The following is a 25,442-nucleotide window of genomic DNA, read 5'->3' as shown; positions in this document are numbered from 1 at the left end:
CTCACCTGATGGGACAGGAATTTAGCAGCTGTAAATGCAGGAGTGGCTGCCTGACACTAGAAAAAGATCTGTGCTCTCATTAGCACTGGGCACCCACTGATTTTCAATTTATGTCACATGAGACAGTTGAAAATTCTTCCTAAAACTCTTTCCTGTCTCATTTTAGGGAGAGACCATTGAATGAATTCTTTATTTAGTTGTTGCCTTTCTCTTTTGGAATAAGAGCCATAACCCAGCAGTGTTTTCAGCCTGGAAGTTTGTGTTTCAGTGGTTTAGCTACATGAGAGGTGTTCACTTTGTCATCCTCTCTAATGTTCTGCTGAAAACCTCTTCCAGGAAGGAGGAATGGATTTTTTGGAGTCTGGCACAAGAGCTGACTTGGACAGAGGAGGAAGGACCTTCTCCTTCATCTCCACTTCTCCTGGGCTAAAACATGATCTAAAAGCAGAGTGCTGGGCTGTGATTAACACATCAGACACCATAAACTGGGACATGACGGCTGAAGAAATGGAAATACATAGCAAAAGAAGGGAAATTGTGTATTTATGAGCAGAAGAGGCCCCAAAGTGGAATTGCAGGGGTGCATTTGTTCTGTTCCAAGGTGCAGAAATCTGCAGCAGTGCCAGGTGTCGCAGTCATTTTTCACTCATGTTTCATTTTACCTCAGCAATCAAAGGCAAGCCATGACATTGGGAAACTCAGGTTTGTACCTAAACAGAGCCTGGATGACTCAAGTACAGTTTAATAGCTCAAAACCCAAAGTGGTAAGCTAATTTGTAAATGTTTGAGGAGCTGTAATTAGTTTGGTGGAAGACAGAGCAGGTATGACCCTAACAAAATACTGATAAAATAAATCATAATACTGATAAAAATATATAAAAATAATAATATAAAATATATTAAAAATACTGATATATGTAATAATAATAATAATAATAATAATATAAATACTGATATAATATACTGCCTAAATTTGAAAAAAAAAATGAGGAGAGAAACCATCTGAGCAGCATTGTGGGGCTGGTCAGGTCTTTTCCATTAGTGAACTCACTGTCACCTCGTGGCCTCTAAAAACTACATATGCAAATTTTTTAATATTTAGCTGCTTTTTCATTTAAATTTGCTTTGCATTTCATTTAAATGAAACATTTTCTGCTTTGAACCGCACTGGAAGTTTTAAAAGGCAATCTGCATAGAGATCCGAGCATACTCTGACCCATTAGCATAATTTTCTTGAATAGCTTTTTTCATTTAAAGTATGTGTGCACCCAGAGAATTGAGAGGAATCTGGACCCAGCACTGACCGTAGTAAAAATCCAGCTTTTGCCTTTTTCCTCAGCAGCCTGAAACAAAGAGCTTTTCTCTCCACAACTCCTTCCGAGGGAGTGAAAACAGCTTATCAAACCTGAGCAACTTGTTAGGGGCTGAGAGAGGATATTTTTCTTTGCTGGCCTGCAAATAAAAGCTGGGAGTGTGAAGCTGAGAGTTGTCAGCTGGAGAATTGTGGAAGTGTTTGTGGGGCAGCAGAGCCTCCTCTGAGGTCACTGCACAACGAGCTGTGTGTGAAACCCAGAGACAGAACCCTTGGCAAAGTGGAAATTAGGCCATTAAAAACAGGTTTGATCACCACAGACCCGCCATTATCTGCCAGGAGAGCAACAATGCTTCTGTTAAATATCCCAGTTTTAAAGGAAAACATGGCAGTAAGGACTTTTTTTCTTGTATTAATTATAATTGGTATGTTTGTGTGCAGCATTTTTATTATAAAGCTGTTGTTTGTGTTTTAATTACATTCTCATGTCTTTTCAAATGCAAACAGTATATGTTGTTAGGAAGATATAAAGTATAGAAGGAAAGCTCTTTATAATAATTAACCAAATTATTTAAATAATTAACCAGATGTATTGTAAATTTTATATTTCCTTAAATGTTTCTGTATATATTTAAAATACTTAGATCCCTATAGTAACCCTAAAAAAGGGACATGCAATGTTAATACAATATTTTGGTGCAAGTAAATCTATTTTTGTAGTAACAAGCTTGACAGTTACAATCAATCTTCAGCAAAACAACTAAAACCTAAAAATAGAAGAGAGGATTAAAATTTATCATTAAGATTGCCATTGAATTAATTCACAGCTGAAGTAGCTGGTCATGATCAATCTTCTGTGGGGCTCTCTGTAATTCCCAGCCCAGCTCTGTGGGCATTTTCCTGGGCTTTACAGTCCCAGTGATTCATCCAGCTCTAATCTGTTTAATCACTGTCACAGCACATTTAAGAACTGCTGTGCAAGCAAAGTTGAGCCTTCTGGGGTGGGGGTTTTTAATGCAAAAGTTTCATGTAGTCATTGTCGAGTCAGTGTGACGTGGCTGTGCTGTGACAAAGGGAGCTTGGGACTCTCCACCATCTCTTTTCCCAGTGCCCAGTGTCATTCTCTCCTCTTCACCTGCTCTCCCACAACCAGCTTAGTGTTTTTTTTATTTTTATGGCGTGTTAGTGCTGCTGTTCTGATTTTATGTGAAGTTTTACATTGTTGGAGTTTTTCCCCTACATTTCACAGCGCCTGGCAGTTCCCCTGGAGACCTTCCTTGAAGAATGTTGTGTAGATCTTTGGACTCATCAAGACAAGGCCGTGTTTGCTGCTCAGAAAGTCTTTATTATTAAATCAAAATTTCTCTAGTCACACTAGGTGGAGGAGGTTCAGGCTCTTACTGCAGGTTCTTAAATTAATGGAATTAAACGAATCACTAAGCGAGAAATGTCTCATCACCTCGACTTCTGAGAGGTGTTGTCTGTGCTGCCTCTTGCAGTTACTTACCACTGGTCCCCTAAAAGTCTTCATTAGGTAACAAACTCTCAGTTTCTGACAAGAGGCTGACATGGTTCTCTTTAATTAGACTCCATGCAGAAAGATTCCAAGATAATGGCTGTGCTCGTCGCTTTGTAGGAACATCATTATTAAAGATTAAACACTGTCAGGATCAGCTTATATTATTCCTGTCAGGGGAGGAAGAATTTAAATGTTCACAATATTCATTTGTTTGCATTGAGACCAAGTGGGGAAAGCAATGGATTAGAATTCCCAATATTCAGGCACATCAAATGAAGGAGCAGCTTTCAAATCCAAATGTAGGGAGCGGATCATAGATCCTACAAGAGCAAAGTGAGCAGGAGCAGGGAAGAAAAGCTGATCCTACCAGGAGCTGGATGAGCCTTGTGGGTCCCTCCCATGTCCTGAGGTCCTGTGGTTCTGTGAGAGGAGGTTAGAAAAGGCATTTCTGTCCCAGCTGGGAGATACTCTCCAAAAAGTGGGGTGTGAAAGGGGTCCTTAAAGCATCACCTGTCACAGCAGCTGGAGTGTGGTGCTGGTGCATCCTTAAGGATCCTGGTGCTCAGCTGGAATTTCCCTGGGACTTTGCAGCCTTTCCTGCTGTTCCTGCCCTGCTCTCACACCCAGCCTTCCCTGAGAGCTGTGGGAGGCAGCAGCAGGGCTGTTTTCCTGGGGGAGCAGAGATAACTGAGCCTTATCTCCAGGATGCTCCTGAGCTGGGGAGCTCTGGAGAGTGCAGGGTGCTGCCTTTGAGTGACTTCAGCTGCACAGTGCCACAAAATACATTGGGGTATTTACATTAGAGTGCTTCTGTGGGATTTTTCTCTTGAAAACAGGGTTTACAGTAGCTGTCATTGGAGCCTACCTCACATTTTAAGGATTTAATTACTCCAAAAATGCCTTCAGTCTGGCATTTCGTGGCCCAGGCATAACAACGACGTGATCTATTTTTACACATCGCCATTTATATCCTCACAGTGGATTTTATCCAAAGGCTTAGTTGCTGTTTGATTGTATTTAATCAAGCAGTGGCAGTGTGGTGCTTTAGGAGTGTGTCTCCTCTCTGGAGGAAACACCCAGAGTCCCAGAATTACCTTTTTTTTTTTCCTCCAGAGCCTGCAGGAACTCAGGAGCATCAGCTGGAGCAGGGGCACTCCCAGCTCAGCTCCAGTGAGTCACTGATTGCCACAGCACCCAGAGGAGGTCACTTCTGAGGAAACCCAAGTGCTTTCTTGGGGGTTGATGCAACATTGGAAAGGCAAATGAGTGGAAGGATTGTGTGCAGGGGAAGGCAGATTCCCTTATAACCACCAGTTATTAGCATGAGATGCTCTATTTACCACACTTCCACTAAAACTCCTTTTAAAAGATAAACATGGGCATGAATAGACTCATCATGGTTTTCTCATCTAATTAAAAAAAAGGAAAACATATAATATCTCTTCCTCAGAGGACTTAAATGTTGTGTAATAGAAGTGCAGCCTTAGAATGAAGCTTTGGGCCTGAGCAAGTTAAAAAATTGTTGGTAAAAACTCCATTTGTGCAAAATGCTGATGTGAAATGGTGCAAGCTTTGGAGGTGCTCAGTGTTATGGACCAGTTTCCCTGGTTTTCAGTCACTTTTCTCCCTGCTGTTGTCTTTGGGGATGTGATGGTTCCCTTGATTATAGGAAGAAGTAACGAATGGTTAACAGTTTCTAAAGGCTGAAATGGCACTTGAATGAGATTGTGGATGCTCTCATTATCCCCTTCTTCTGGGTGGGTTAAACTTCCCACAGCAGAAGTTTCCACTTTCTGTGTGAAAAGTGATATGAGGGACAGGTGGGATTTAAGGAGAGAAGGGAAGTTTCCTTTTGTGAGCTGGGAATGAGGAGCAAAACACAACTGGAGCCTGAGCTGGTGGGAGCAGTGAGAAGAAACCTGGAGATCCCAAATAAGAGCCTGAATCCTTCACACAAAACAAGAGGAAAAGAGGGAATCTTCAGCTTAAGAGTAAGAATATTGTCTCAGGAGAGTTTAATGCCTGCTTGTTTTGCACTTGAGGTGAGCTGTATCTGTCAGGGTGTGTAGCCCACACCTGGGCTGTTTGTGGCACCTGGTGCATGCTCTCTCCCTCGTGGGTTTTAAAGTAATATTGGAGTATTCTGGCTGACAGTATTTTGGAGAAGAAGGGGCCATGGAGCACTTTTTCTTAACTGGGAGAATTAATGGAAGTCTGCTGAAGGGAAAACAGGAATGCTGAGTTTTGTTTTTCTCTGCAGATCATCACTTTAGGTTTGGGAAATGATTTCTGAATGGTGTAGATGGAGCAAAGTGCTGCCAGAGGGATGTCAGAGGGAGATTGGAGGGGATGCTGAGTCTCTGGGTCAGGTGGGGAGCTCTCTCTGCCCCCAGCTTTGGAGATAACAGCACTTACAAGGATGTACCTCTCTCATCACCTGAGGGAGGGGGACTGCTGAGAACAGCATCTCTGGCCCTTCCATTTAGATTTTTGAATACAACTGCCCTATTTTTCTTGTGCCTGCTGATCACTGAGAGAAGAATTGCAACAACTTAATGGAATTTAGAACAGCGTTACAGAAATACTCTATTTTTTTTCTTTAAGGCTTATGAAAACAGATGAGTGCATCACTTTTGAGATAAGGTTTGAAGAACTGTCTGCCTCCTTGGAGCTGAATGGAGAGCTAGTGGGAAGGTTAAAACAATAAGCTTTTTATATTATTAGTAGTGGGAGAATTCTAAACCCCATTTGTTCAATTATGGTTCCTTCAATATGCTTATTTAGGTTCTTGTAAATTGTAATCAGTAAATTAGACGTGCTGCCCTCACAGCTCTAGGGTTAGCTTTCAAGGGACTTCCTACATTAATTTTTTTTAATGTTTGTAGTGAAATCAAGAAGGGAATTGGTTGCTTGATATGCAGGGTTGTCTCTGTGCAGGGGATGCTGCCTGCATGCTGATGTCTGTCACTGCCCAGTGAGGAGCAGTGGTGCTGCAGCACTGCCTGAGCTGTTCCAGGGCTGGAGCCAGGCTTTGTGCTCTGAGGTAAAAATGGGAGATAAATGCATTAGAACCAGCACAGGCTGATAAATGGGATCTCCAAAAGCCAGCATATGCTGCTAATAGAGATCTGAGATGACACAAGAGGGATGGAAAATCCTCAGCATCACCTTCTGTATTCAAATATCAGCTGTTGTCTCTCTTTGTGGTCTTTTTCCCCTTTTCTTTATATTTTGCCTTGACATTTTTAATAACGAGCATTTGGTACTAAACCAAATCACCCTGCTGAGTCATCCAGAGCCTTTTTTTCCAAAGCAACACCTCTTCCCTTTTAGCTCATTTACCTGGAGATTTCAGCAGGTCTGGGAAACAGGCTCTTCAGCCCTTTGCAAGTGCTTTTATATATCTGTCATTTAAAGAGCCTTTTGCCTTGCTGAGAAGTGGTGTCTGGTGTTGCAGATAAATTGTGTGTTTGTTGCAGTACTAGATCATGCAAACTCCAATATCCTGACCATATTGTCCCCATTTATTTCTTTTATCTCTCTGTTTAATATAATAGGAATAGTGGCTGAGGCAGGGAAACATATGCAGCAGCATAATAGTAGATTGTTTGGGAGCAGTTGTCTTCCATTTCCAGGGTTTCCCTTTGAAATGTAATTGCCTGCTAATATAACTGGGAAATATCATTGCAGGAGTGATCACTAAAGCGTTTACTCGTGCTTTTGGCTCGTGCTACATCTGTATGGTATTTTTTAAGAGAAGCTGGCTGCAGTATTAGCTGGTGAAATATCCTTGGTGAGACGTGTTTGCAGAAGTTGTGATGGGCATATTGTCTCCGAATGTGGAAACAGCCCTGAGTAGTGCCAAAACAAGAGACACCGAGTCCCATGTGTGATGCAGCAACAACAGAATTACAATTGCCTCGTGTAAAGTATCTGGTAATGAAGGCAGATAATGGAATTCTTTGCAAAAGCAGATGCTAACTGGCTCCCCCAACCCTAGGCAGCCAGCTGAAAACTGATACCAGCTGGAGGGGAGAAAAAGCAGCTGAAAAAGGCATTCAAAAGGAGATGCCTTAGATGCAGGTTTGTTTAAGCAGTAAATACTTGTTTAAAATGATCTTGTGAGATCCTTATTAACAGGCAAGTTGAGACTACCATGACAGTGCTGTAGGAAGTCTTTGTATGCAGATTGGATGGGTGAGGATGAATTTGCTGTCATTTATTGCCTGGCCAGGACAGCCCTTCCAAGGGACTGGGGAGAGCCAGAAGCTTCTGCTGGCCAGGGAGGAGGCAGCCTGTGCTAGGACTGGGTTGGTTTTAAAAGCAGGGGTGTCTCTAGTTATCCCTTCTCCAGGACAGTGGTGCCTCCTGCCAGAATGGAAATGGGGCTGGCAGGGAGCATCCTCCTGCCTCCCTCCCTCTGTTTTAGTCACCTCAGCCATCTCAAACCATGGAATAGTCGCTTTGGAAATGAATGTGATCATTCAGAATCAAGGGTTTAGTCCACACAGAGGCTTCCTTCTGTTGTAAGTAAGGATTTCTTCCAACAAGTAATGCAATGAGGAAGACACTTAAAAAAAAAAAAAAAAAACCAAAATAGAACAACCCAGCCCCTTACCAAATAAAACGGCCAACCCTGAAACTGGTTTCTGCTTTTTGGCCAGATGAACTTTTTCTTTACCCAAACTTTTGTTCCCACAGAGAAGCATTTTGGCACAGCTGGAGCACAGAGCTGGGGTTCAACTCACCAAGTTACCAGACCTGGCCCAACACAGGCAGACCAGGAATTTTAGTGGGGCTTTGTCCCATCCCAAGCAATTGCCCAAACTACTGATTTTTAAAGGACTAAAGCTCACTTTTAGTTCCAGCCCAGCTCAGAAAGGAATACACATGTGCTTCTGAACTGCCAACATTTCTCCCATGTGAGAAAACTCATTTTGGGGAGGAAACACCGTGGAATTACAGATTTAGCCACAGAGGCAGTTTGTCTGCAGGCAGAGGCTGGAGCCATGTGTGTTTGCAGTGTCACAGGGCTGCTCGTCCTGGGAAATTTTACTGACAAGCCAGGAATGAGTTTTGAGGCAATCTCTGAAGATGTGCAGCTTCATCTGCACTTCATTTAAACGTTTGTGTGTGTGTGTGTGTGTGTGTTCGTGTTCCCTGCTCCTTCAGCTCCTGTCTGTGCACCCGGCTGTGAGTTGTTAAAATTATGCTTTGGACATGTTCCTTGCTCCTGGCAAACAGCAGTGAGATGTGTACAACAAGCAGTGCAGGGAGCTGTGGCAGAAGGTGATGGACAGCAGCCCTCCTGCTCCAGTTCTTAGTTTTAGATATAAAAATGCAATCAATAAGAAAAACCCTTTTCTGCTGGTGCAGTTCTGGGGTGTGCTGCAGCTCCTTGCTGTGCTGTGATGAGTTATTTGTCTAATTGTGGTGGGCAGCAAGTGCCTTAGAGCTCTTCAGGTCTGGACTTGGCCTCGTGGGCAAAGAAATCAAACCTCAGTGCTGTGAGCAAACCAGGTGTGGCTGTGTCACCTTTGCTTTCAGAAAGTCCATTTTTGAGACCCTTCCTGTCTTGCTGTTCTGTTACTAAGAAGACAAAACAGTTTCCAAATCCATGTAGCAAACCACACCTCTAATTACACATTGACCCCATTAGTTAAGACACACATTAAAGAACCATGCAGCTACACGGATTACCATTTATTTAACACAGTTACATTAATTTTTGGGGGCATAATTGATAGTAACAAATGAGCTTTCTAATTTTTTTTGTTGGTGATACTCTGATTTTGTGCAGAGCTCCGTAGGGCTTTAGCATTTTTCCAGGGATAACATCTCACCCTGACTGTACACCCTGGGGATTTTAGGCTCAGGCACTGGGGATTTTGAGCCTGGCAGGAAAATGTCAGTGTGTAAATGCAGCAAGGGGGGATCTGGTTGTTCTCAGTGTGGGTAATTCTCGTGGGTGCAGCTGGGGCTGGAGATGGGGAGCTGCTCTCCATGTCCCAGTGGGTTCTGCCAAGGCACAAGGGGCTGCTGCAGCTGGAACAATTACTCAGAAAGGACCCTTGGAAAGAAGAGCCCCTGGGAACATCCCACGTTCAGCTGAATCACCCTGACAGCACAGGGGGTGTGGAAGGAACATCTCTACCTCATCTTCTTTCTTCTCAGCAGTTTTTATTCACTTTTGGTTGCCTCCCTCTCACCTTTCCCGGCTCTTTTCCCTCTTTCTCGTTGTCATGGGAACATTCACTACAGCAGTTAAATCATACTATTAAAATATGCTTCCCCAGGAGAGTGGTAGTAGCTAATATTGATCTAGTTCCTGCTGCTGACTCAGGGATATGGTTGAACATATAATATCCCTTATTTCTCCCTTTCATGCATAATGCAGCAGTTTCTTTCACCTTGGGCTATGTGCTAAAGGTGACACCCAGCCACAGGGGTATGCTTTGACTTGCTCTTTCAAATGTGTGGCCCAGCTGAAGGGTGCAGGTGGTGCTTTAAACTGGCTTTAAAATCTGCAAAGGGAAAGCAGACAGGAAAGAACTGCCCTCCCCAGCAATGGTGATAGATGTTTGTATGCCAGTGGTGAAAAGACACTCAGATTAACCTGTCAGCATCCCCAGCCACGCTGTGTGCCCCGAATAACTTTGTAAATATATCGAGCTCTGTCACAGGAATGCTTGAAATGCAGATGAAAGACAAATAACTACCTTAATATCAGGTGAGGCTGCATTTAAAAATGCAATCACTCATCTCCATTGTCACTGACATCTGCTCTGCCTAATCAGCCCGTGGAGTTAAGCAGAGCGTGCTGAGAAGATTCCTGAGTCACCAGGAGGAAGCAGAAGGCTTTACCTTGAGATGTGAGCTTGCAGTAATGTTTGAGCCATTAAGGGCTTCACTTTCCCGCAGTGGTTAATTAACCAGCTCAAACTTTACGACAGTTTCCTGAATTTGATAGGTTTTGTAAGGTAAAGGTGCCTCTGGAATTTCCTTGTTTACCCTCCTTCCTGAAAAGTTTTGGTTTGGAACCAGGCTGTTGTACAAATAATTTAAAACAGTGTGAGTTTCATGTGAACAGTATTTGCAGCTGATGCTGTGTTTTGCTGTGTGACTGATACACACAGAGCAAATGATATTTTGGACTCAGTGCTGAAAAGACCTCTGTTAAAAACACTTATTTGTTGAGAAGCCATAAATTTCTGGCGTATTTGTGCGTGTTGTTGAACATCTGCATGTAACTCACTTTATGTTCTAACTCCCTTTATGTTTTGACCTCCCCAGAAAAAATCAGGCAGAGATATGGAGATCTCCCGGGAGAATTGCACATTATTGAGCTGGAGAAAGACAAGAATGGGCTGGGGCTCAGCCTGGCTGGCAACAAGGACCGCTCCAGGATGAGCATCTTCGTGGTTGGGATCAATCCTGACGGCCCCGCGGGACGGGACGGGCGGATGCACATCGGGGATGAGCTCCTGGAGGTAAAACTCTTCCCTTTTCCTTTGGGGATGAGCTCCTGGAGGTAAAACTCTTCCCTCTTCCTTTGGGGATGAGCTCCTGGAGATAAAATTCTTCCCTTTTCCTTTGGTGATGAGCTCCTGGAGGTAAAACTATTCCCTTTTCCTTTGGGGATGAGCTCCTGGAGATAAAACTCTTCCATCTTCCTTTGGGGATGAGCTTCTGGAGGTAAAACTCTTCCATGGATGCATTTTGGGGATGAAATCCTCATGGTAAAATTCTTCCCTCTTCCTTTGGGGATGAGCTCCTGGAGGTAAAACTCTTCCATGGGTGCATTTTGGGGGTTAATTTCTCGAGCTAAAACTCTTCCCTGGATGCACTTTGGGGATCAGTTCCTTGAGGTAAAATTCTTCCCTGGATGAATTTTGGGGAGGAAATCCTCGTGGTAGAATTCTTCCCTCTTCCTTTGGGGATGAAACCTTTGAGGTAAAACTCTTCCCTTGATACTCTTTGGGGATCAAATCTTGGAGGTAAAATTCTTCCCTGGAAGCACTTTGGGGATGAGTTCCTGGAGGTAAAACTCTTCTCTTGATATACTTGAGGATGAAATCTTTGAGATAAAACTCTTCCCTGGATGCACTTTAGGGATGAGCTCCTGGAGGTAAAACTCTTCCCTCTTCCTTTGGGGATGAGCTCTTGGATGTAGAGCTCTTCCCTGGATACACTTTGAGGATGAGTTCCTCAAGATAAAACTCTTCCCTGGATGCACTTTGAGGATGAGTTCCTTGAGGTAAAACTCTTTCCTAGATGCACTTTGGGACTGGGTTCCTCGAGGTATTGTTCCTTTTAGCGTGTGCAGGGAGGGAGAGGCATCTTGAACCTTTAAATAAAGCCTGGAAGTGGAATGAGGTGGCTGAGCGAGGAGCTGTGCTGATTTATGCCAACTGAGAACTTGGCCTTTGGCAGGTAAATGTGTTTGCAGTGAAACAAAACTCACTGGCCTGTGAAAAGCAATGTCTTGTCAGCAAAGTCTGTGCTCTCAGCATGTTCACAAGCTCTGCGTGGGGAGGGGCTGTTGAAAGGCAGGAAGGGGACAGTAAATCAATCCTTGGAGTGCATGTGTGCTTTACAGGGAAATTCACACTTTTCATTAAAAAAAAAGCCAAAACCCCCTCAATGTTGCCATATGTGTTTTTACAGATGACAGGGATATTCCCCATCCTGAAAATAAATTTCATGCTATAATCTGTTTTGATCTGTTGCAACTTAAAATACTTATTTTCTGTAGTTGTGTCTGGCACGAGTTCACCCACGAGGCAAGAGAGCTCGTTAGCAAGTGGAGCATTTTGTCTTCACTTTTTCTCCAGTCTCCTTGCTTCACCTTCAGCCTGAAAACACAGCTTTTCCTTCACTTCATCTGCTTCTTGGGCTGTTGCAAAATGACATTTTGCTGTGGTACCTGCAGTGATTCCCCACGTGGTGATTGCTTCAGTGGTTTAAAAAAAATCATCTATCCCTGGGGATCTTCCTTTTGGAGAGAGACTCTCACTGAGGAGCAGGGATTTGCTGACCTGCTGCTCTCCATGGGTGGGGATGCTTTGAACCTTCAGCAACTCTCTGTGCAATCAGAAAACAACCTATTTTTTCACATTTCTTGACTCAAAAAAGAGCAGTCTGGCTGCCTGGGGCGTACCCTGGGAATATTCAGAATTGTCCAGGCATTTTTCATTGTCTAACAGTTCTGTAATTAGGGGATTTCAATACACATAGTACAAGAAATAACTTTTTTTTTTGGCTATAGAAACACCATCATCTGAAGTTGATTTCATTTTAAGTGTGAGAAAAGGTATGAAGGTCTGGACCATAATGGAGTAGGGTAGGAAAATTGCTTTCTCCTTCAGAGAGATGTTTTTTTCTGTCCCTGACACTGAATTCTAATGGTAAAAAAAAAGGAAAATTGTTACATTTTGGGTGTGTTGAAAGAACTCATGGCTCTGTTCTCCTCTGCATATCACAGGTAGTTCTGGTAGAGCAGAGCATCTAAAGTTAAGTACTTGAAAGAGGCACCATCTGGGATTAATCACATGTACCTCAAGGCTGGGTTTTGCATGGATGAGCCACATTATAAGGAGCATTTCCCAAAGTGATGGTGTTGCCATCATTCCTCTCCCTGTTAAGTTGGAAATAAAATAGGCTTTTTTTTCCCTTCAGTAGAAGGGAAGTGAGAGTCTCCATCTCAAAAATGCCCAGATTCAAATAAAAATTCAAGGAGGCTTTAGTAACTACCTTGTTAATCCTTGCAATCCAATTTAAGTGAGCAGGAGTACAACTCCTTACAGGAAAGGATAAATTAGACATCCTGCATTACAAAGGGCTGGGTTGTGCATTAGCCATGTGCAGTGACATGACAGAATTCACATCTGGTTCTCACCTAACTGCATGTTTAAGGTACATTTGCATCTGCATATTTAATTACACCTCAGATTTCAATACTGAAATGCCTCAGCAAGAGAAGGGATTCACATCTTGGGAAGCCTCTGGCATTTCTGAGCTGTCCTGGGATGCCCCATTTGGGCAGTCATGCTCCATTAAAGCAGAGGATGCCACTGCAGGGTGTGCAGATTATTCCCTGTGGCTTTTGCTGGAGTTCAGGCTAATGGGATGGCCATTTAGACAGATAGATGTTACCTGTTCGTTTTTCTTTTGAACTGGAGTTTGATTGGATTCAATTGAAGGATGTGGGATGCTGCCAGGCCGCCTCAGCTCCTTATTCATAAAATCTTTTGTTACTGAACTAGTGAAATACCAGCTCACTTTTAGCTTCTGCAAACAACAGTAGCCTTTTGGGGGCATGATCCTGGCTTGTTTTCACAACCTGACATGGAGGGAAATGCACAAAAACCTTCATGTGATCATTGTTTTTTAATACCTCTTCAGTGATATATTTTGGATGGCTATGTGGCTGGAGAAAACAGCTTTTTGGGGAAAGAAGTTCCTTTCATCCTACTTTTATATATGTGGGAAAACCACTTGGGTCAGAATTTGGTCCCTGCACAGCAAAATATTTTTGTACAGGACGCAAGTTGTGCTTTTCTGTTCTTTTTCCAAGCAAAGGAACCATCTGTGGTGCTCCTGCCTGGCTCTCGTGCTGGTTTAGTGCAGGTGTCTGCCCTGCTTTGTGTCTTGTTAGGCTGGGCTCAGTGCTGGGGCTGATTGTGCCCAGCATGGCCCTCAGCAGGTTCACCTGGAGCTGTACCTGTGCCTCAAGTCCTGCTGCTCCCAGCTCTGCATGGGCCTGTCCTGCCAGGAGCTTCTGTTCACACTGAATAATCCACCCTGCTATTACCATTATTAGCATTATCATTATTATTATTATTATTACCATCTCCCTAGGAGAGAGTCAGCTGAGTTCTATTCATAAACCAGGCTGTTCAGAGCCCTCTAATGCTGAATTACTGATGTTGGCATGTTCTGCCAGCTCCCCTTCTCTTGCTGAAGATGGGGCAGAATTTGGAAAGAAACTGCTTGTTTGGATGTGGAGTTTTCCCTGCTGAGCTTTAAGGTCTTTTCCCACCCAACCCTTTCTGTGTTTTATTCTGTGTGGCCACAGCACCTCACAGAATAAAAAAAGAGTACTCTTTTTGAAAGAGTAAAAGCTCCTTTGTTTTGACTCTGAAGAGTCAAAAATCACTGTAGAAGTTTGCCTGTTGTCCATTCTGGACTGTTGCCTGAGAGACAATTATTACATCTTATTTCTTTGTGCCATTTTTGTCACAGCTCAAAGCCAGAGAGCTTTTGTGCTAAATGCATTTTTATTGCTATTTTATTTTAAGGTGCTTAGACATACAGAAGTTATGCTGTAATACTATAATAGATACAGCAGTATTTTGTGCAGGTAAATGAGCTCCCCAGCCAAACTCACAATGCCATTTCTGTTCTAAGGTGTGGGGGATTGGCATTTAATTCTCAATTTATTTGTGGGATCGCAGAACAGAATCACAGAATGGTTTGGGTCGGGAGGGACCCTAAATTTCATCTCCTTCCCTGGGCATGGACACCTTCCACTATCCCAGGGTGCTCCAAGCCCTGTCCAGCCTGGCCTGGGACGCTTCCAGGGATGGAGCTTCTCTGGGCACAGTGCTCCAGTGTCCTTCTGGTCCTTTCAGAAGGAAGCAAATCCTTTTTTGGTGTGCTTTGTTGGGTTTAGGTGGTGATTTCCAAGCTGGCAGCAGGGGGAGGTTGCTGGGCAGGAGGGATCTGTGGCTTCCCAATGTCCTTTCTTCACACTCCCCAGGTGGGGAGCCACAGGGATCAGCTGCCAGCTCAGAGCAGGATATTTTCTGTCCTTACAGATTTTATGCTCTGTTGATCACTTTAGATGATGCACATGTTTCAACATGTGCCCAGCTAGAATTTTGGTGAGGGAAATTCACATTCTAATTAGTTTTTCTCTCCAATTTTTTCCTCATGCTTTAGTCACTTGGGGGTTTGGTGTACTTTATGGGGTTTCAGTATATAAAATTTGACTGATAAAAAAAAAAAGGCTTTGAAACTTTCCCCATTGTTTCAGAGAGTCTGGTTGTATCTTGAAATGCTACAATTCCTGTGGTAAGAAGGAACCCAGTGCATTGTACAAAGAAATAATTATTACAGAAAGCTAAGCCAGTATTTTTACTAGCTTTGGGGTATCATTTAACTTGATTTTCATAAAAATCAGATGATACTAATTTTATGGATTTCCATTACTGCCACGTAGTAAAAACAGTGTGGGTTGGTTTTTTTTATATCCATATCTAATGTTTCTCTTCTGCAAATTAAAGTTTGAGAAACAAACAATCCTGGAGATTTTTTCCTCTGAACCCAAGAGCTCGGATTTCAGTGAGTTTGTACTTTCTGCTACTTCAGTGCATGAAACTGTAAACCAGAACTTCTGTTGGTGAAGGCAACAGTACATTTGGGATCTGTGATTAAATCTGCCATAAAGCAATGTGTGATTATTCCAAAGGCTGAACTTGTGTGCTGACCTGACCTCATACCTGCAGCAAGTTTTTATCTTTCTCCGAGCTCTGCTGACTTCCCAAGGAGTTATGGAAAGAGACATTTCAAGAAGAGTTGAGGTTGATTTAGATCAGTTTCTTTCTTTTGCTTAGTCCAGGCTTTGTTTTTCTTTTCTAATCTCTAATGCAAAAAGTAAAGCACAGATTTATAGACATTGACTCCCAGAGTACTATTTGGTTAATCTGACATGTTACTTTATTTAATTTGAAAGATTTAAAGTGGTGTTTCTTCTGAAATCCTAGATGTTCTCTGTTTATTTTTATATAAGTAGGCTTTGGTGTTTTGCTCATCACTGTGGTATCTGCAGCTAATGGAGCATTAATTCATTTTGCAAAAGAAAGTGTACTTTAAAAAAAATAAAAGAAAAATTAATACTGGGTGTAATAATTCTGTAGGACAGTCCAAAACCTTGTGGAGATATATTGCTTTGATTATGCTTTCATTTTGGAGTAATTAAATAATTATAACTTAGAGACCCAGCTCACAGCTAATTAAATTTTGGACTATTTGATACATGTAGTGAATAGGATTAATTTAGCCAGAGTAAAGACTATAAATTTTAATCTAAGAAGCCTGCTGTTTAGGAAAATTGATAGCAATTTAACTAAATCCAAACAATTTGTAAAGCATTCAGTATTCCCAGTGAACTATTTATTCTCAAACTTAGAGAAATTAAGTCAACAAACTCACTGAAAATTTCAAGTTGAGCTTGAAGGCAGAATGCAGCTGAGCATTCATTCATTTTTGCTGCTGGATTTTTAAATTGATGTTTGATTAATGAAGTGTGACCCAGGATGTTGCTTCTCACCCTGCCTTTTCCACCATGGCAGCTGCAGACAGAACCATATTAACTCTTTGGGAATGGTGATATTATTTCCTTTAGACCTTGCTTGGGTCCCTCTTTGTACAATAAAAGACTTGGTAGGTAAAAGTTTTGCACTTCAATCCCAGTCAGTAACCAATTGTTAAGGGGTTTCATCTTGTCCTTTCATTGTCCTTATTTAACCAATGAACTTGCATCATGCTTTGACCAGCTGAAAATAAGATTTATGAATATTCCTAATGTGTCTGACTAGCCCATATCACACCAGGCTGGAAGACTTGGCCTGTTACTTCTTGCTTGAACGAAAAAAAAAATATCCTTCCAAGATCACAAACCCAGAATCCAATACAAACATCTGCAGTAACAAAAATTCCTTCTGTAATCACCAGTGAATTGTTCCTGGGCTCTGTTGTCGTTATTGTTTTAAGCAGCACTGGTATATCGAATGTGAATGTAAATATTATATTGTAAATTTAGAGTGGGAGGAAAAAACTGCAGTATTCAAGCATAGGATTATTTAGGTTGGAAAAATCCTCTAGGACAGAGAGTCCAGCTATTCCCTCAGCACTGCCAAGGCTGCCACTGCCCCGTGTCCCCAAGTGCCACATCCACAGGGCTTTTAAATCCCTTCAGGGATGGGGACTCCTGGGCAGCTGTGCCAGGGCTGGACAACCCTTTCTGTGAGAAATTTTCCCAAATATCAATCTAAGTCTCCTCTGGTGTAACTTCAGGCCGTTCCCTCTTCTCCTGTCCCTGTTCCTGGAGCAGATCCCAAACCTGGCAGGAGCTGTGCAGAGCCAGAAGGGCCCTGAGCCTCCTTTGCTCCAGGCTGAGCCCCCTCAGCTCCCTCAGGGATCCTCCAGCCCCTTCCCGGCTCCCTCAGGGATTCTCCAGCCCCTTCCCAGCTCCCTCAGGGATTCTCCAGCCCCTTCCCGGCTCCCTCAGGGATCCTCCAGCCCCTTCCCGGCTCCCTCAGGGATCCCCCGGCCCCTTCCCGGCTCCCTCAGGGATTCTCCAGCCCCTTCCCGGCTCCCTCAGCTGCTCCAGACCCTTCCCAGCTCCATTCCCTGTCCTGGACATGCTCCAGCCCCTCAATGTCCTTCCTTTTTTGGCTGGGGACTCCAAAGCTGACCCCAGGGCTGAGGTGCCATGGCCTTGCTGCCCACCTGGGTCACATCATGGCCAGGCTGTTTTTATCCCTGGCAGCTGCAGCATTTCCCTGTGTCCAGAGCAGAGTTCAGTGTCTGCTGCTGTGCTTAGGTGTGGATCCATCACAGCAAAAGTGATGCAGCATCACGTCCTTAAATTGTCCTTCATCTCCCTGACTCCCACTCCTGCTTCCTTCAGCAGAGCTGAGGAGTCAGCACAATCTTAGCAGCCAGTTTTCCTAACTGGCCAGAGCCTGCAGGCAAAGTGCAGGAGTCTAAACATCTAAACATCTGTGCTGTTGTCACAGCTATATGATTCTCCTCAGATCAAGTTGCTTTCCAAAAATCTGGGAATAATCCTTAAAACCCATTCAAGGGATCTGTAGGGGAAAAAAAATATTTCTCTCATTTGTGGTTTGCTAATAACAGTAAATTAGCTCTGCATTGGTTCCTGTTTTATGTAGATCAAGATTTGGAGACCACATTTTCTTTGAGTCTTATCTCCTTATCCCACAGTAAACTTGGAAGTCTCGGTGGTATAAATTAGAACAAGGTGTACTCCTCCACTTACATGAAAATCGTTTTCTTTTAACAGATAAACAATCAGATATTGTATGGAAGAAGCCACCAGAATGCTTCTGCAATCATTAAAACCGCCCCATCAAAGGTCAAGCTGGTTTTCATACGGTAAGAACCATTCTCATCACAACATTTGTTGCACTTTAGCCTGTTCCATGGCATATTTACATATTTCACCTGCTCTTTGCCTGCTCTTTCTCACTTCTCTTTGAAGCTGAATAAGCCTTTTCCCTGACTATTCTTCTTGGAACAGTTGAAGAGTTCTCCATAATAATGGAAAAAAAATCTAATGGAAATGAATGTGGGAGCTGCTTCTCCCACAACTTCCTAAAGTGCTTTGGGATGGTTCTGCACAGGGTTGGAGAGGGCAGCTTGTCCATCCAGCCAGGAGGGAGAGGAGATGGTGCAGAGGCTTGGGATTGCTGGGAGAGGAGCAGGGATGAAGCACGAGGAGCAGAGGCTGGAAGTCTGAAGGATACCTTTGTGTGGGCACCAAAAGAGGATTTTGAAAGTGAGCAAGGGCTTGTTTGTACAGAGGGGAAGCCTGCCTTTGCCAAGGAGCACTGGGATGGATTGTGTGGGTGGGAATATGCTAAAACATCCTTTCATCTGCATAAAAATTACATGTGGGCATTTTTCTTTCGCTCCGAGCATGAAAATTTTTCCTCTTTGTACATGAATTAAAGACACCTGCGTGCATTCCCTCAGTAGTTCAGGAAGTGTTGCTCTTCTGACCCTGGGCAGAAGGTCTGGGAAAAAGCTGCCTCTTTCCCAGGACTCATACATGCTTTAACAGGCTGGAATTCCATAGATGTGTATTTAAGAATAAATTCCAGCTGTGACTTTTGTTGGGGGCACTTACCCCCATGCCATTTTATAAGGTGGTCTTCCCACCAACACATACATCATACTTGATTTTGTTTTATATTCCTGGCTCATCCACAGCCTCCCTGTGAACAATGTAATAATCTGTGGGTGAATGCATATAAATGTGTACATTCACTGCCACGGCTCTGCCTGGTGCAGCGTGCCCAGAAATGATGGAAGAGCAGCATTAGCACCATGAGGAATGAGTTGCTATCCTTGGCAGCACCGAGGACCTGGAGGAGATTAATGCTCTTGCCTGCAGCTCCTGTGTTACTTTCCCCAGCCATTGAAAATTCAACGTCACATCCCACAGCTCACTCACCATTATTTAATTGCCTGTGGAAAATGTGTCTGGTTGGAAGTTCCAGAGGCAAAACCACGACTTGTGGGAGCCCAAGCCAAGAGTGGGGACTCCTTGCAGCCTGCCCTGCTGCTCCAAGCAGAATGGAATGGAATTCCATGGGCCTTGTCAGAGCCACTTCCATGGACTGCAGATCCTTGGTGTGTCCTTGGATCCTTGGTGTGTCCTTTGGCCTTTGGCCATGTAAGTTCTTAGCTAAAATTCTCCTTTTCAGATTGTGAGTTCCAAGGAGAAAATTCATCTCAAATATTCAAGAAACACTAGAAAGAGGTATTGAAAATACTATTGGGTGATTCTTGTTTCCATCTCAGAGATTAAAAAAAAATAATAATAATTTCTCCTTTTAAATGCTGCTGCTGAGGTTGTAAACTTCCATCTTCCCAAGAGCACAATGTCTTGTCACTGCTCTTGGCCTTACGCTGGCAACTGATGGCTTTGTTTGCTCAGCCCAGGCAGGCACTGGAACAGCAATAAAAGGGAATTCTCCCACTGAGAGGATGTCCTCAGTAACTGGAGCACTGCCCCAAATGTGGGGAGAATACCAATATCCCTTGTTTTTTGATGTGTGGTTGAGTTCTAGCAAAGACAAATTAGACTGTCTCTCTTAAATGTGGATTTTAAGGACAAACAAGAATTATTTGCTCTTCTTATGCAGACTGTGAGCCCAGTCTGTCTTGGTGCTTCCCATTCCTCCACCTCAGACATAAACCCAGTGGAGGCTGCTGAGTGAAAACATGAGCTGTGGCCTTTTTGTGCCTCTGGATATGTTTTGGCTATGTTACACCACAGCTCACCATAGCAAAAGGACACAGACTGCAGGAGTCGTGAGAGAAATTAATCTGGTCTCCATGTTCATAAAAACATGAATATTCTCATTTCACCACTGAAAAACCTGAGTAGATAATAAATTTGTAGAAACACATCAGTCCACAGCCTAAAAAGGTCCTGACTGAGCTGATTCAGGGCTTAAAAGCCAAACTGGTGGAATTTTTTGGCTATTCCAAGTGCCCTCTCTGATACCCTGAGGCCTTTTTTTTCCCTGAGATGCAGGATGCTGAGTGATAAGCATGCCACTTTCCACTTGGAAGCAGGAAACAGCATCCAGGTTTTCCTATTCCTGGTGTTTTGGTTCATGTGCAGGGCAGGGGAATGTTTCCATAAACTCCTTAATCAGTTGTGAAAGAAGCCCAGAAATTCCTGGGCAAAGAAAAGCCTTTCTGTGAGAGCTGTAATAACTATCATTAAATAACTTCAGAGAATCACAGAATGGTTTGGGTTGGAAGGGACCTTAAAGATTATCCAGCTCCAGCCCCAGATTTATTTCTTTTTCTAGACAAAGATAAAGGATAAAAGGTATCCTCAGCCTTTTTGACTTTTTGCTAAAATCCTGATTTACCACATGTGCTATAAAAGTCTGTTCACACTTTTTTACACCCAGGTACTGTTACAATTGCATTCCCACCCTTTCCTGGAATTTTTGCTGATGAGACACAGCTCAGTAGCTGTTGTGAGAATCACAGACACCCCCTTATGTTTGACGGCTTCTCACTCTGCTTTATGAGCATCTTTTCCTCAATTAAGTTGACGATGATTATTTAAAACAGTTGATTTTGGCCACATTCCAAAATATAAGTCTTAACACAGCTCTATTTCCCAGTGGTCTCATTAATTACTTGAGCTTCTAAGAGCATCTAAAAGATTTGCAGTTAGAGTGTCACTTTCCCTTTTTTAGGGGCAATAAGTGATGTAATGCCTTAGTTGCCTTTTGAAATGCTTGCTGTGATTCTCCAACAGGAATCAGGCAAGTACTAATATGAGAGAGGGACTTGCTTCTTTTAGGAGTGTCTGTGCCCCAGTTCCAAAAATAGGATGTGTTTCTGCCCGTTGTGGGTTTTGGTTATGTGTTGTAAGTCCATCCCTGTAACACATAATGAAACAATATAATCACATTTTACATCTGGAGTAGGAAATCCAGTTTACACCAGAATGCTCTTTTACAGTGAGAATTTTGTGATTCAGCAAATTCAGTGTTTTTTTCCGTGCTCAGTTAACTGCCTTTAATCTGGTTTGGTGCTTCAGTGTTGGTATAATCAGCAGATCAAATATAGCTGAATGCTTGAATCAAAGTGGATTCCACTGATTTTAATCCATCCTCCCATTGTGTTCTGTGAGTCACTCTTTGGTCTACCTTTATCCCTTAAAAAAAAAACCAATTGCCTTGTGCTGTGATGAACCATGAGAAATGCTTTAATAGTGAGGGATTTTTCTGATTTAAATGCCATCTGTCATCTGTCCTGAGCCCTCCCACACTGCAGCCACTGCTCTGATATTGTTGCTTCCTGCTGGTGGGATTGTGAAGCCCACAAATCTGTCACCCAACCCCTCCTTCCAGCTCCAGGTGTAATCTCCTGTTATTTATGGTGATGTGCAGAGGAAAGAGATGCTTCTGCTCCAAGGACTGGGGAGTATCTGTGTTGTTCAACACTCCCCACTGCTGTGACTTTGACTCTTCTTTCAGAGCCTCTAGAAGTGACATCTCGTGTTTAGTGCCATTCTCAAACACTGCCATGCTTTAGAAATTATTAGAGATTATTCCTATAATAATTAGAAAATTATTAGAGATTATTTCTATGATAATTAGAAAATATTAAAGATTATTCCTATAATAATTAGAAAATTATTGGAGATTATTTCTATAATCATTAGAAAATTATTAGAGATTATTCCTATAATAATTAGAAAATTATTAGAAATTATTTCTATTATAACTAGAAAATTAGTAGAAATTATTTCTATAATAATTAGAAATAATTAGATTTAGAAATTATTGTATTTAAATATAATTTTTTTAATTATATTTAAAATTATTTTTTATGTAGGTTTGTTCAAACCTACATAACTGGCCATATTTTAAGGGTATAAACTCCTGGTTTTGCTTGCTTTGATTGCTGAGGTTCTTTCATGTGGGAAAGCTTTAAAACTAAGCCCTTGCCAGGCCCTGTGTGTGTGCAAGTTTGAACTTTTCCTGTTTTCTCCAGAGCTGTTTCCTCCTCTCTGTCATACACGTGTGGGAACAAGCTCAGGAATGGTCCAGGAAGTTCAGTAATTTGGGCTCCTCCAAAACCTTTGATGACCTAAGCTGCAGTTGATCTGAACATTAGTTGTTCATTCAAAATACCTGTGTGCCTGTGGCTCCCAAGTAATTGGGGATGGATGGGAAGGAAGTGCAGAACAAGACTGTTCTTGCTGTTGGGGGAGAGATTTTTCAGGGAGATGCACAAAGGTCCTGCCTTGGAGGAGAAACCCAGTGTGTCTGCTCAGTGAGCAGCTTTCCTGCAGCTCCTCTCTTCCAAAGGAGCTTCCAGAGGGAAGACAAAGATGAGAAAATACAAGATCCTGATTTGGGGTTTTTTTTTAACCTAATAAGCAGGATAAGCTTTTGATAATCTGCAAGATTTTATGTCCTGGTGTCACCTTACAGAGGAGACATTTATTCCCTTGTTCTACATTTATTTGCACTATTATTAAGTTTATTTACACTATTATTTATATATACATGTATAAGCTGTCAATAATCTGCAAGACTTTATCTCCTGGTGTCACCTTACAAACATTTATTGTTCCACAGCTCTGTTCTATGTAAGATTTTTGTGTCACATCACACAAGCTGTTGGGTTTTCCTTCTGATTCTTGATGTATTCCCACAAAAAGCATCCACAGCCCCTTGCCAAGCTGTTGCCAAATGCTCTCTCAGTGTTGATGGCTGCAGATATTTTGGCAGGAGGTTTTTCACCCTTGGTTTAGACATCCAGAGGACGTCTGGAGGTCTGTGGTGAGTCAGAAGTTGTCAGGAGCCCTCAGAGAGCAATTCAGCATGTCAATTCTGAATTCAGTCACTGAGCTGCTGGGGTTGCCTCTCCAATGGGTCTGGTTTGGGATTTCTCTTTGGGATTTTTTGGCCTTACAGCAGCCAACTGCAGCTTCCTTCCTGCAGTACGGAGTGGGTGCTCCCTTTGGATTTATCTGTGCATGTGCCTCTCTTTACGCTTCCTTTGTACCAAGTTTTTGTGGTATTTAAGTCAGTAATAAATGTATTTGCCTTTGCTTAAGCTGCAAAGGTGCAGATGGAGCAGAACATCAGGAGTTTTATTTTTTTTTTTTTGGTCTACAAGACAGGGTGGGGAATGTCCAGGGGTCCTGTTTAGACTAGAAATAAGTAAAATGTAGTAAGGAATGAAGACTTTATCTTGAGTGTGAAGGTTTAGACACCTTAACCCCAAGCAAGATTGAGCACCAGCAACTGGGAGCAGCTTTTTTGGAGGTGGTTCTGGAGCAACTATTGGCAAATATGTGGAATGCTGTCAGTGTAATTTGAATATGGTGTTCAGACTTCTAAGATGTCTGCCCCTGCATCAAAAGAAAATGATTGCTCCTTTTAGTCATAAATAAATTCACATTTTAGTTGAGGACACTTGTGGAAGTGGAGAGCAGAAACAGCAATTTATTATTAGATCTGTCACTTTAAAATATATTCCCACTTTGATTCTGCTTTGAAGCATTCTCCTTTGAAGCAGCATTAAAGTATTTAAATATGTACGAGTCCTAGCAGGGGGAGATTACAAGTTGTGACACTGTGTAACCTTGGGGTTTTTTATATTTTTGCATTTTTTTTTCCCAGGGGAATTACCATAAGTGTTTTTTTATTGCTTGGAATAAAAATGGCCATCCACTTAAAGCTGCGTAAAGATATTTTTTTCCCCACTGGTGGAAAAAAATTTAAAGGTGTTTGTGTATGAAGTGAAAACTAGTTTGGATAATTAATTACACCCTAGTTTGTCATGAAGCTCCTGTCTAGCAATTTTTAGGGTATTTCTCACAAAAGCTTATATATAGATATATATATTCCTCTTTATTTCTATATTTGCTCCTAATTTCACAGCACGCAGCCTGCATTGTGAGCTGCAGAGTGGGGTTGGTTTTCATGCTGATTGTACTTCACATAAACCATTGTCAGGAAAACCTCTGCAGTCAAGGCAAAATCACAAAATCACTGGGTGATTTATTCCTGTAGGTTAGAAAAGCACCAAGCATAACGAGATTGATGTCTCACGAAGATAAGAGCAGGGAAAACATCCTTGCCCAATATGCCCTGTGGGGTAAAATGCACTTGGAAATTGTGAAATGCTGATGAAATTCACGGGCTGGGTTCCGTGCCTGTGCTGGCCCTGTGTCTGCAGCAGGATTCTCACCCTTGCAGGGCCAGGAGGAGAGGCTGGGAGCCAGGACAGCTCTGAGCAGCACCCAGCCAGCTCCTTTGAATTGTGTGGCTGTGTGCTTGGAGATAAGTAAATGAATTCACCAACCTTTGCCTGCAGGATTTATCATCTCAGATGCCTGTGACTCCCGTTTGCTGCTGTGCTGAGAGCTGTTGGTTCACAGAGTTATTTCTCAGTGATCAGAACATGCTAGCTCTGTGTCTTTCAACCCTTCAGGGGGAAAACGAGACTTTTTTCTTTCAGGCACTTCCATAAAATGTGTTTAAAACACATAATAGTCTAATAGCTTATTCCAGAAATTAAAGAGGAAAAGATTCTGCTCGTGTCACTGTAATATGGAGTGTAGTAGAGAGGACCAGAAATTCAAACCTGGAAGAGCCATGAGGAGTCATTTCCTTTAATCTAAGAACTGTACCTGGGAAGCAGCAGCATCACAGATTCCTCCTGCAGAAAGGCTGGAGAAGGGACTTTGTGAAAAGGCACGAAGGGATAGGACAGGGGGGCATAGCTTTAAGATGGCTGGGGTAGATTTAGATTGGATTTTGGGAAGAAATTCCTCCCTGGGAGGGTGGGCAGCCCTGGCACAGGCACCCAGGGAAGCTGTGGCTGCCCCTTGATCCGTGGCAGTGTCCAAGGCCAGGCTGGAGCACTCTGGGACAGTGGAAGGTGTCCCTTCCATGGCAGGGGTGGCACTGGATGGGTTTTAAGGTTCCTTCCCACCCAAATAATTTTGTGATTCTGTGATGATTTGCCTTAAGTGATATCACTGAAGTCATCTGTTACCTGGTTTCGTTTTACAGAGGCCAAAAAATCACAGAGCTAATTCCAGAAAACAAATCAGTTTAAATGGCAGTCAAGGAAAAACATCAGCAAGGCAGAATGCTGTTAAATAAAAAAACCAAAGATGTCAGCTTCAGAGGCATTTTAAAGAGATAGAAAAAGATGCCATACATCATAAGCATTTGGGGAAAATAATTCACTTTATATGTAGGGAGAATCAGTGTTCATCTCCTCCCTGCATTTTATAGAATC

General features: G+C 42.7%; 1 protein-coding gene across 5 annotated transcripts in view; it reads left to right on the top strand.

The window, feature by feature from the left end:
• Nucleotides 1–25,442, top strand: part of PATJ (PATJ crumbs cell polarity complex component) — a 140,033-nt gene that overhangs the window by 73,727 nt on the left and 40,864 nt on the right. For all 5 annotated transcript variants that reach the window (XM_030278562.4, XM_030278561.4, XM_030278560.4 and 2 more), the window contains exons 27-28: nucleotides 10,125–10,321; nucleotides 17,923–18,014. In XM_030278562.4, coding sequence (XP_030134422.4) covers nucleotides 10,125–10,321; nucleotides 17,923–18,014 — 289 coding nt within the window. The remainder of the gene's footprint in view (nucleotides 1–10,124; nucleotides 10,322–17,922; nucleotides 18,015–25,442) is intronic.

This window comes from Taeniopygia guttata, chromosome 8, assembly GCF_048771995.1.
Source record: "Taeniopygia guttata chromosome 8, bTaeGut7.mat, whole genome shotgun sequence".
NCBI lineage: Eukaryota > Metazoa > Chordata > Aves > Passeriformes > Estrildidae > Taeniopygia > Taeniopygia guttata.
Note: the sequence above shows the minus strand (reverse complement) of the source record. Positions and strands in the feature narration are given on the sequence as shown.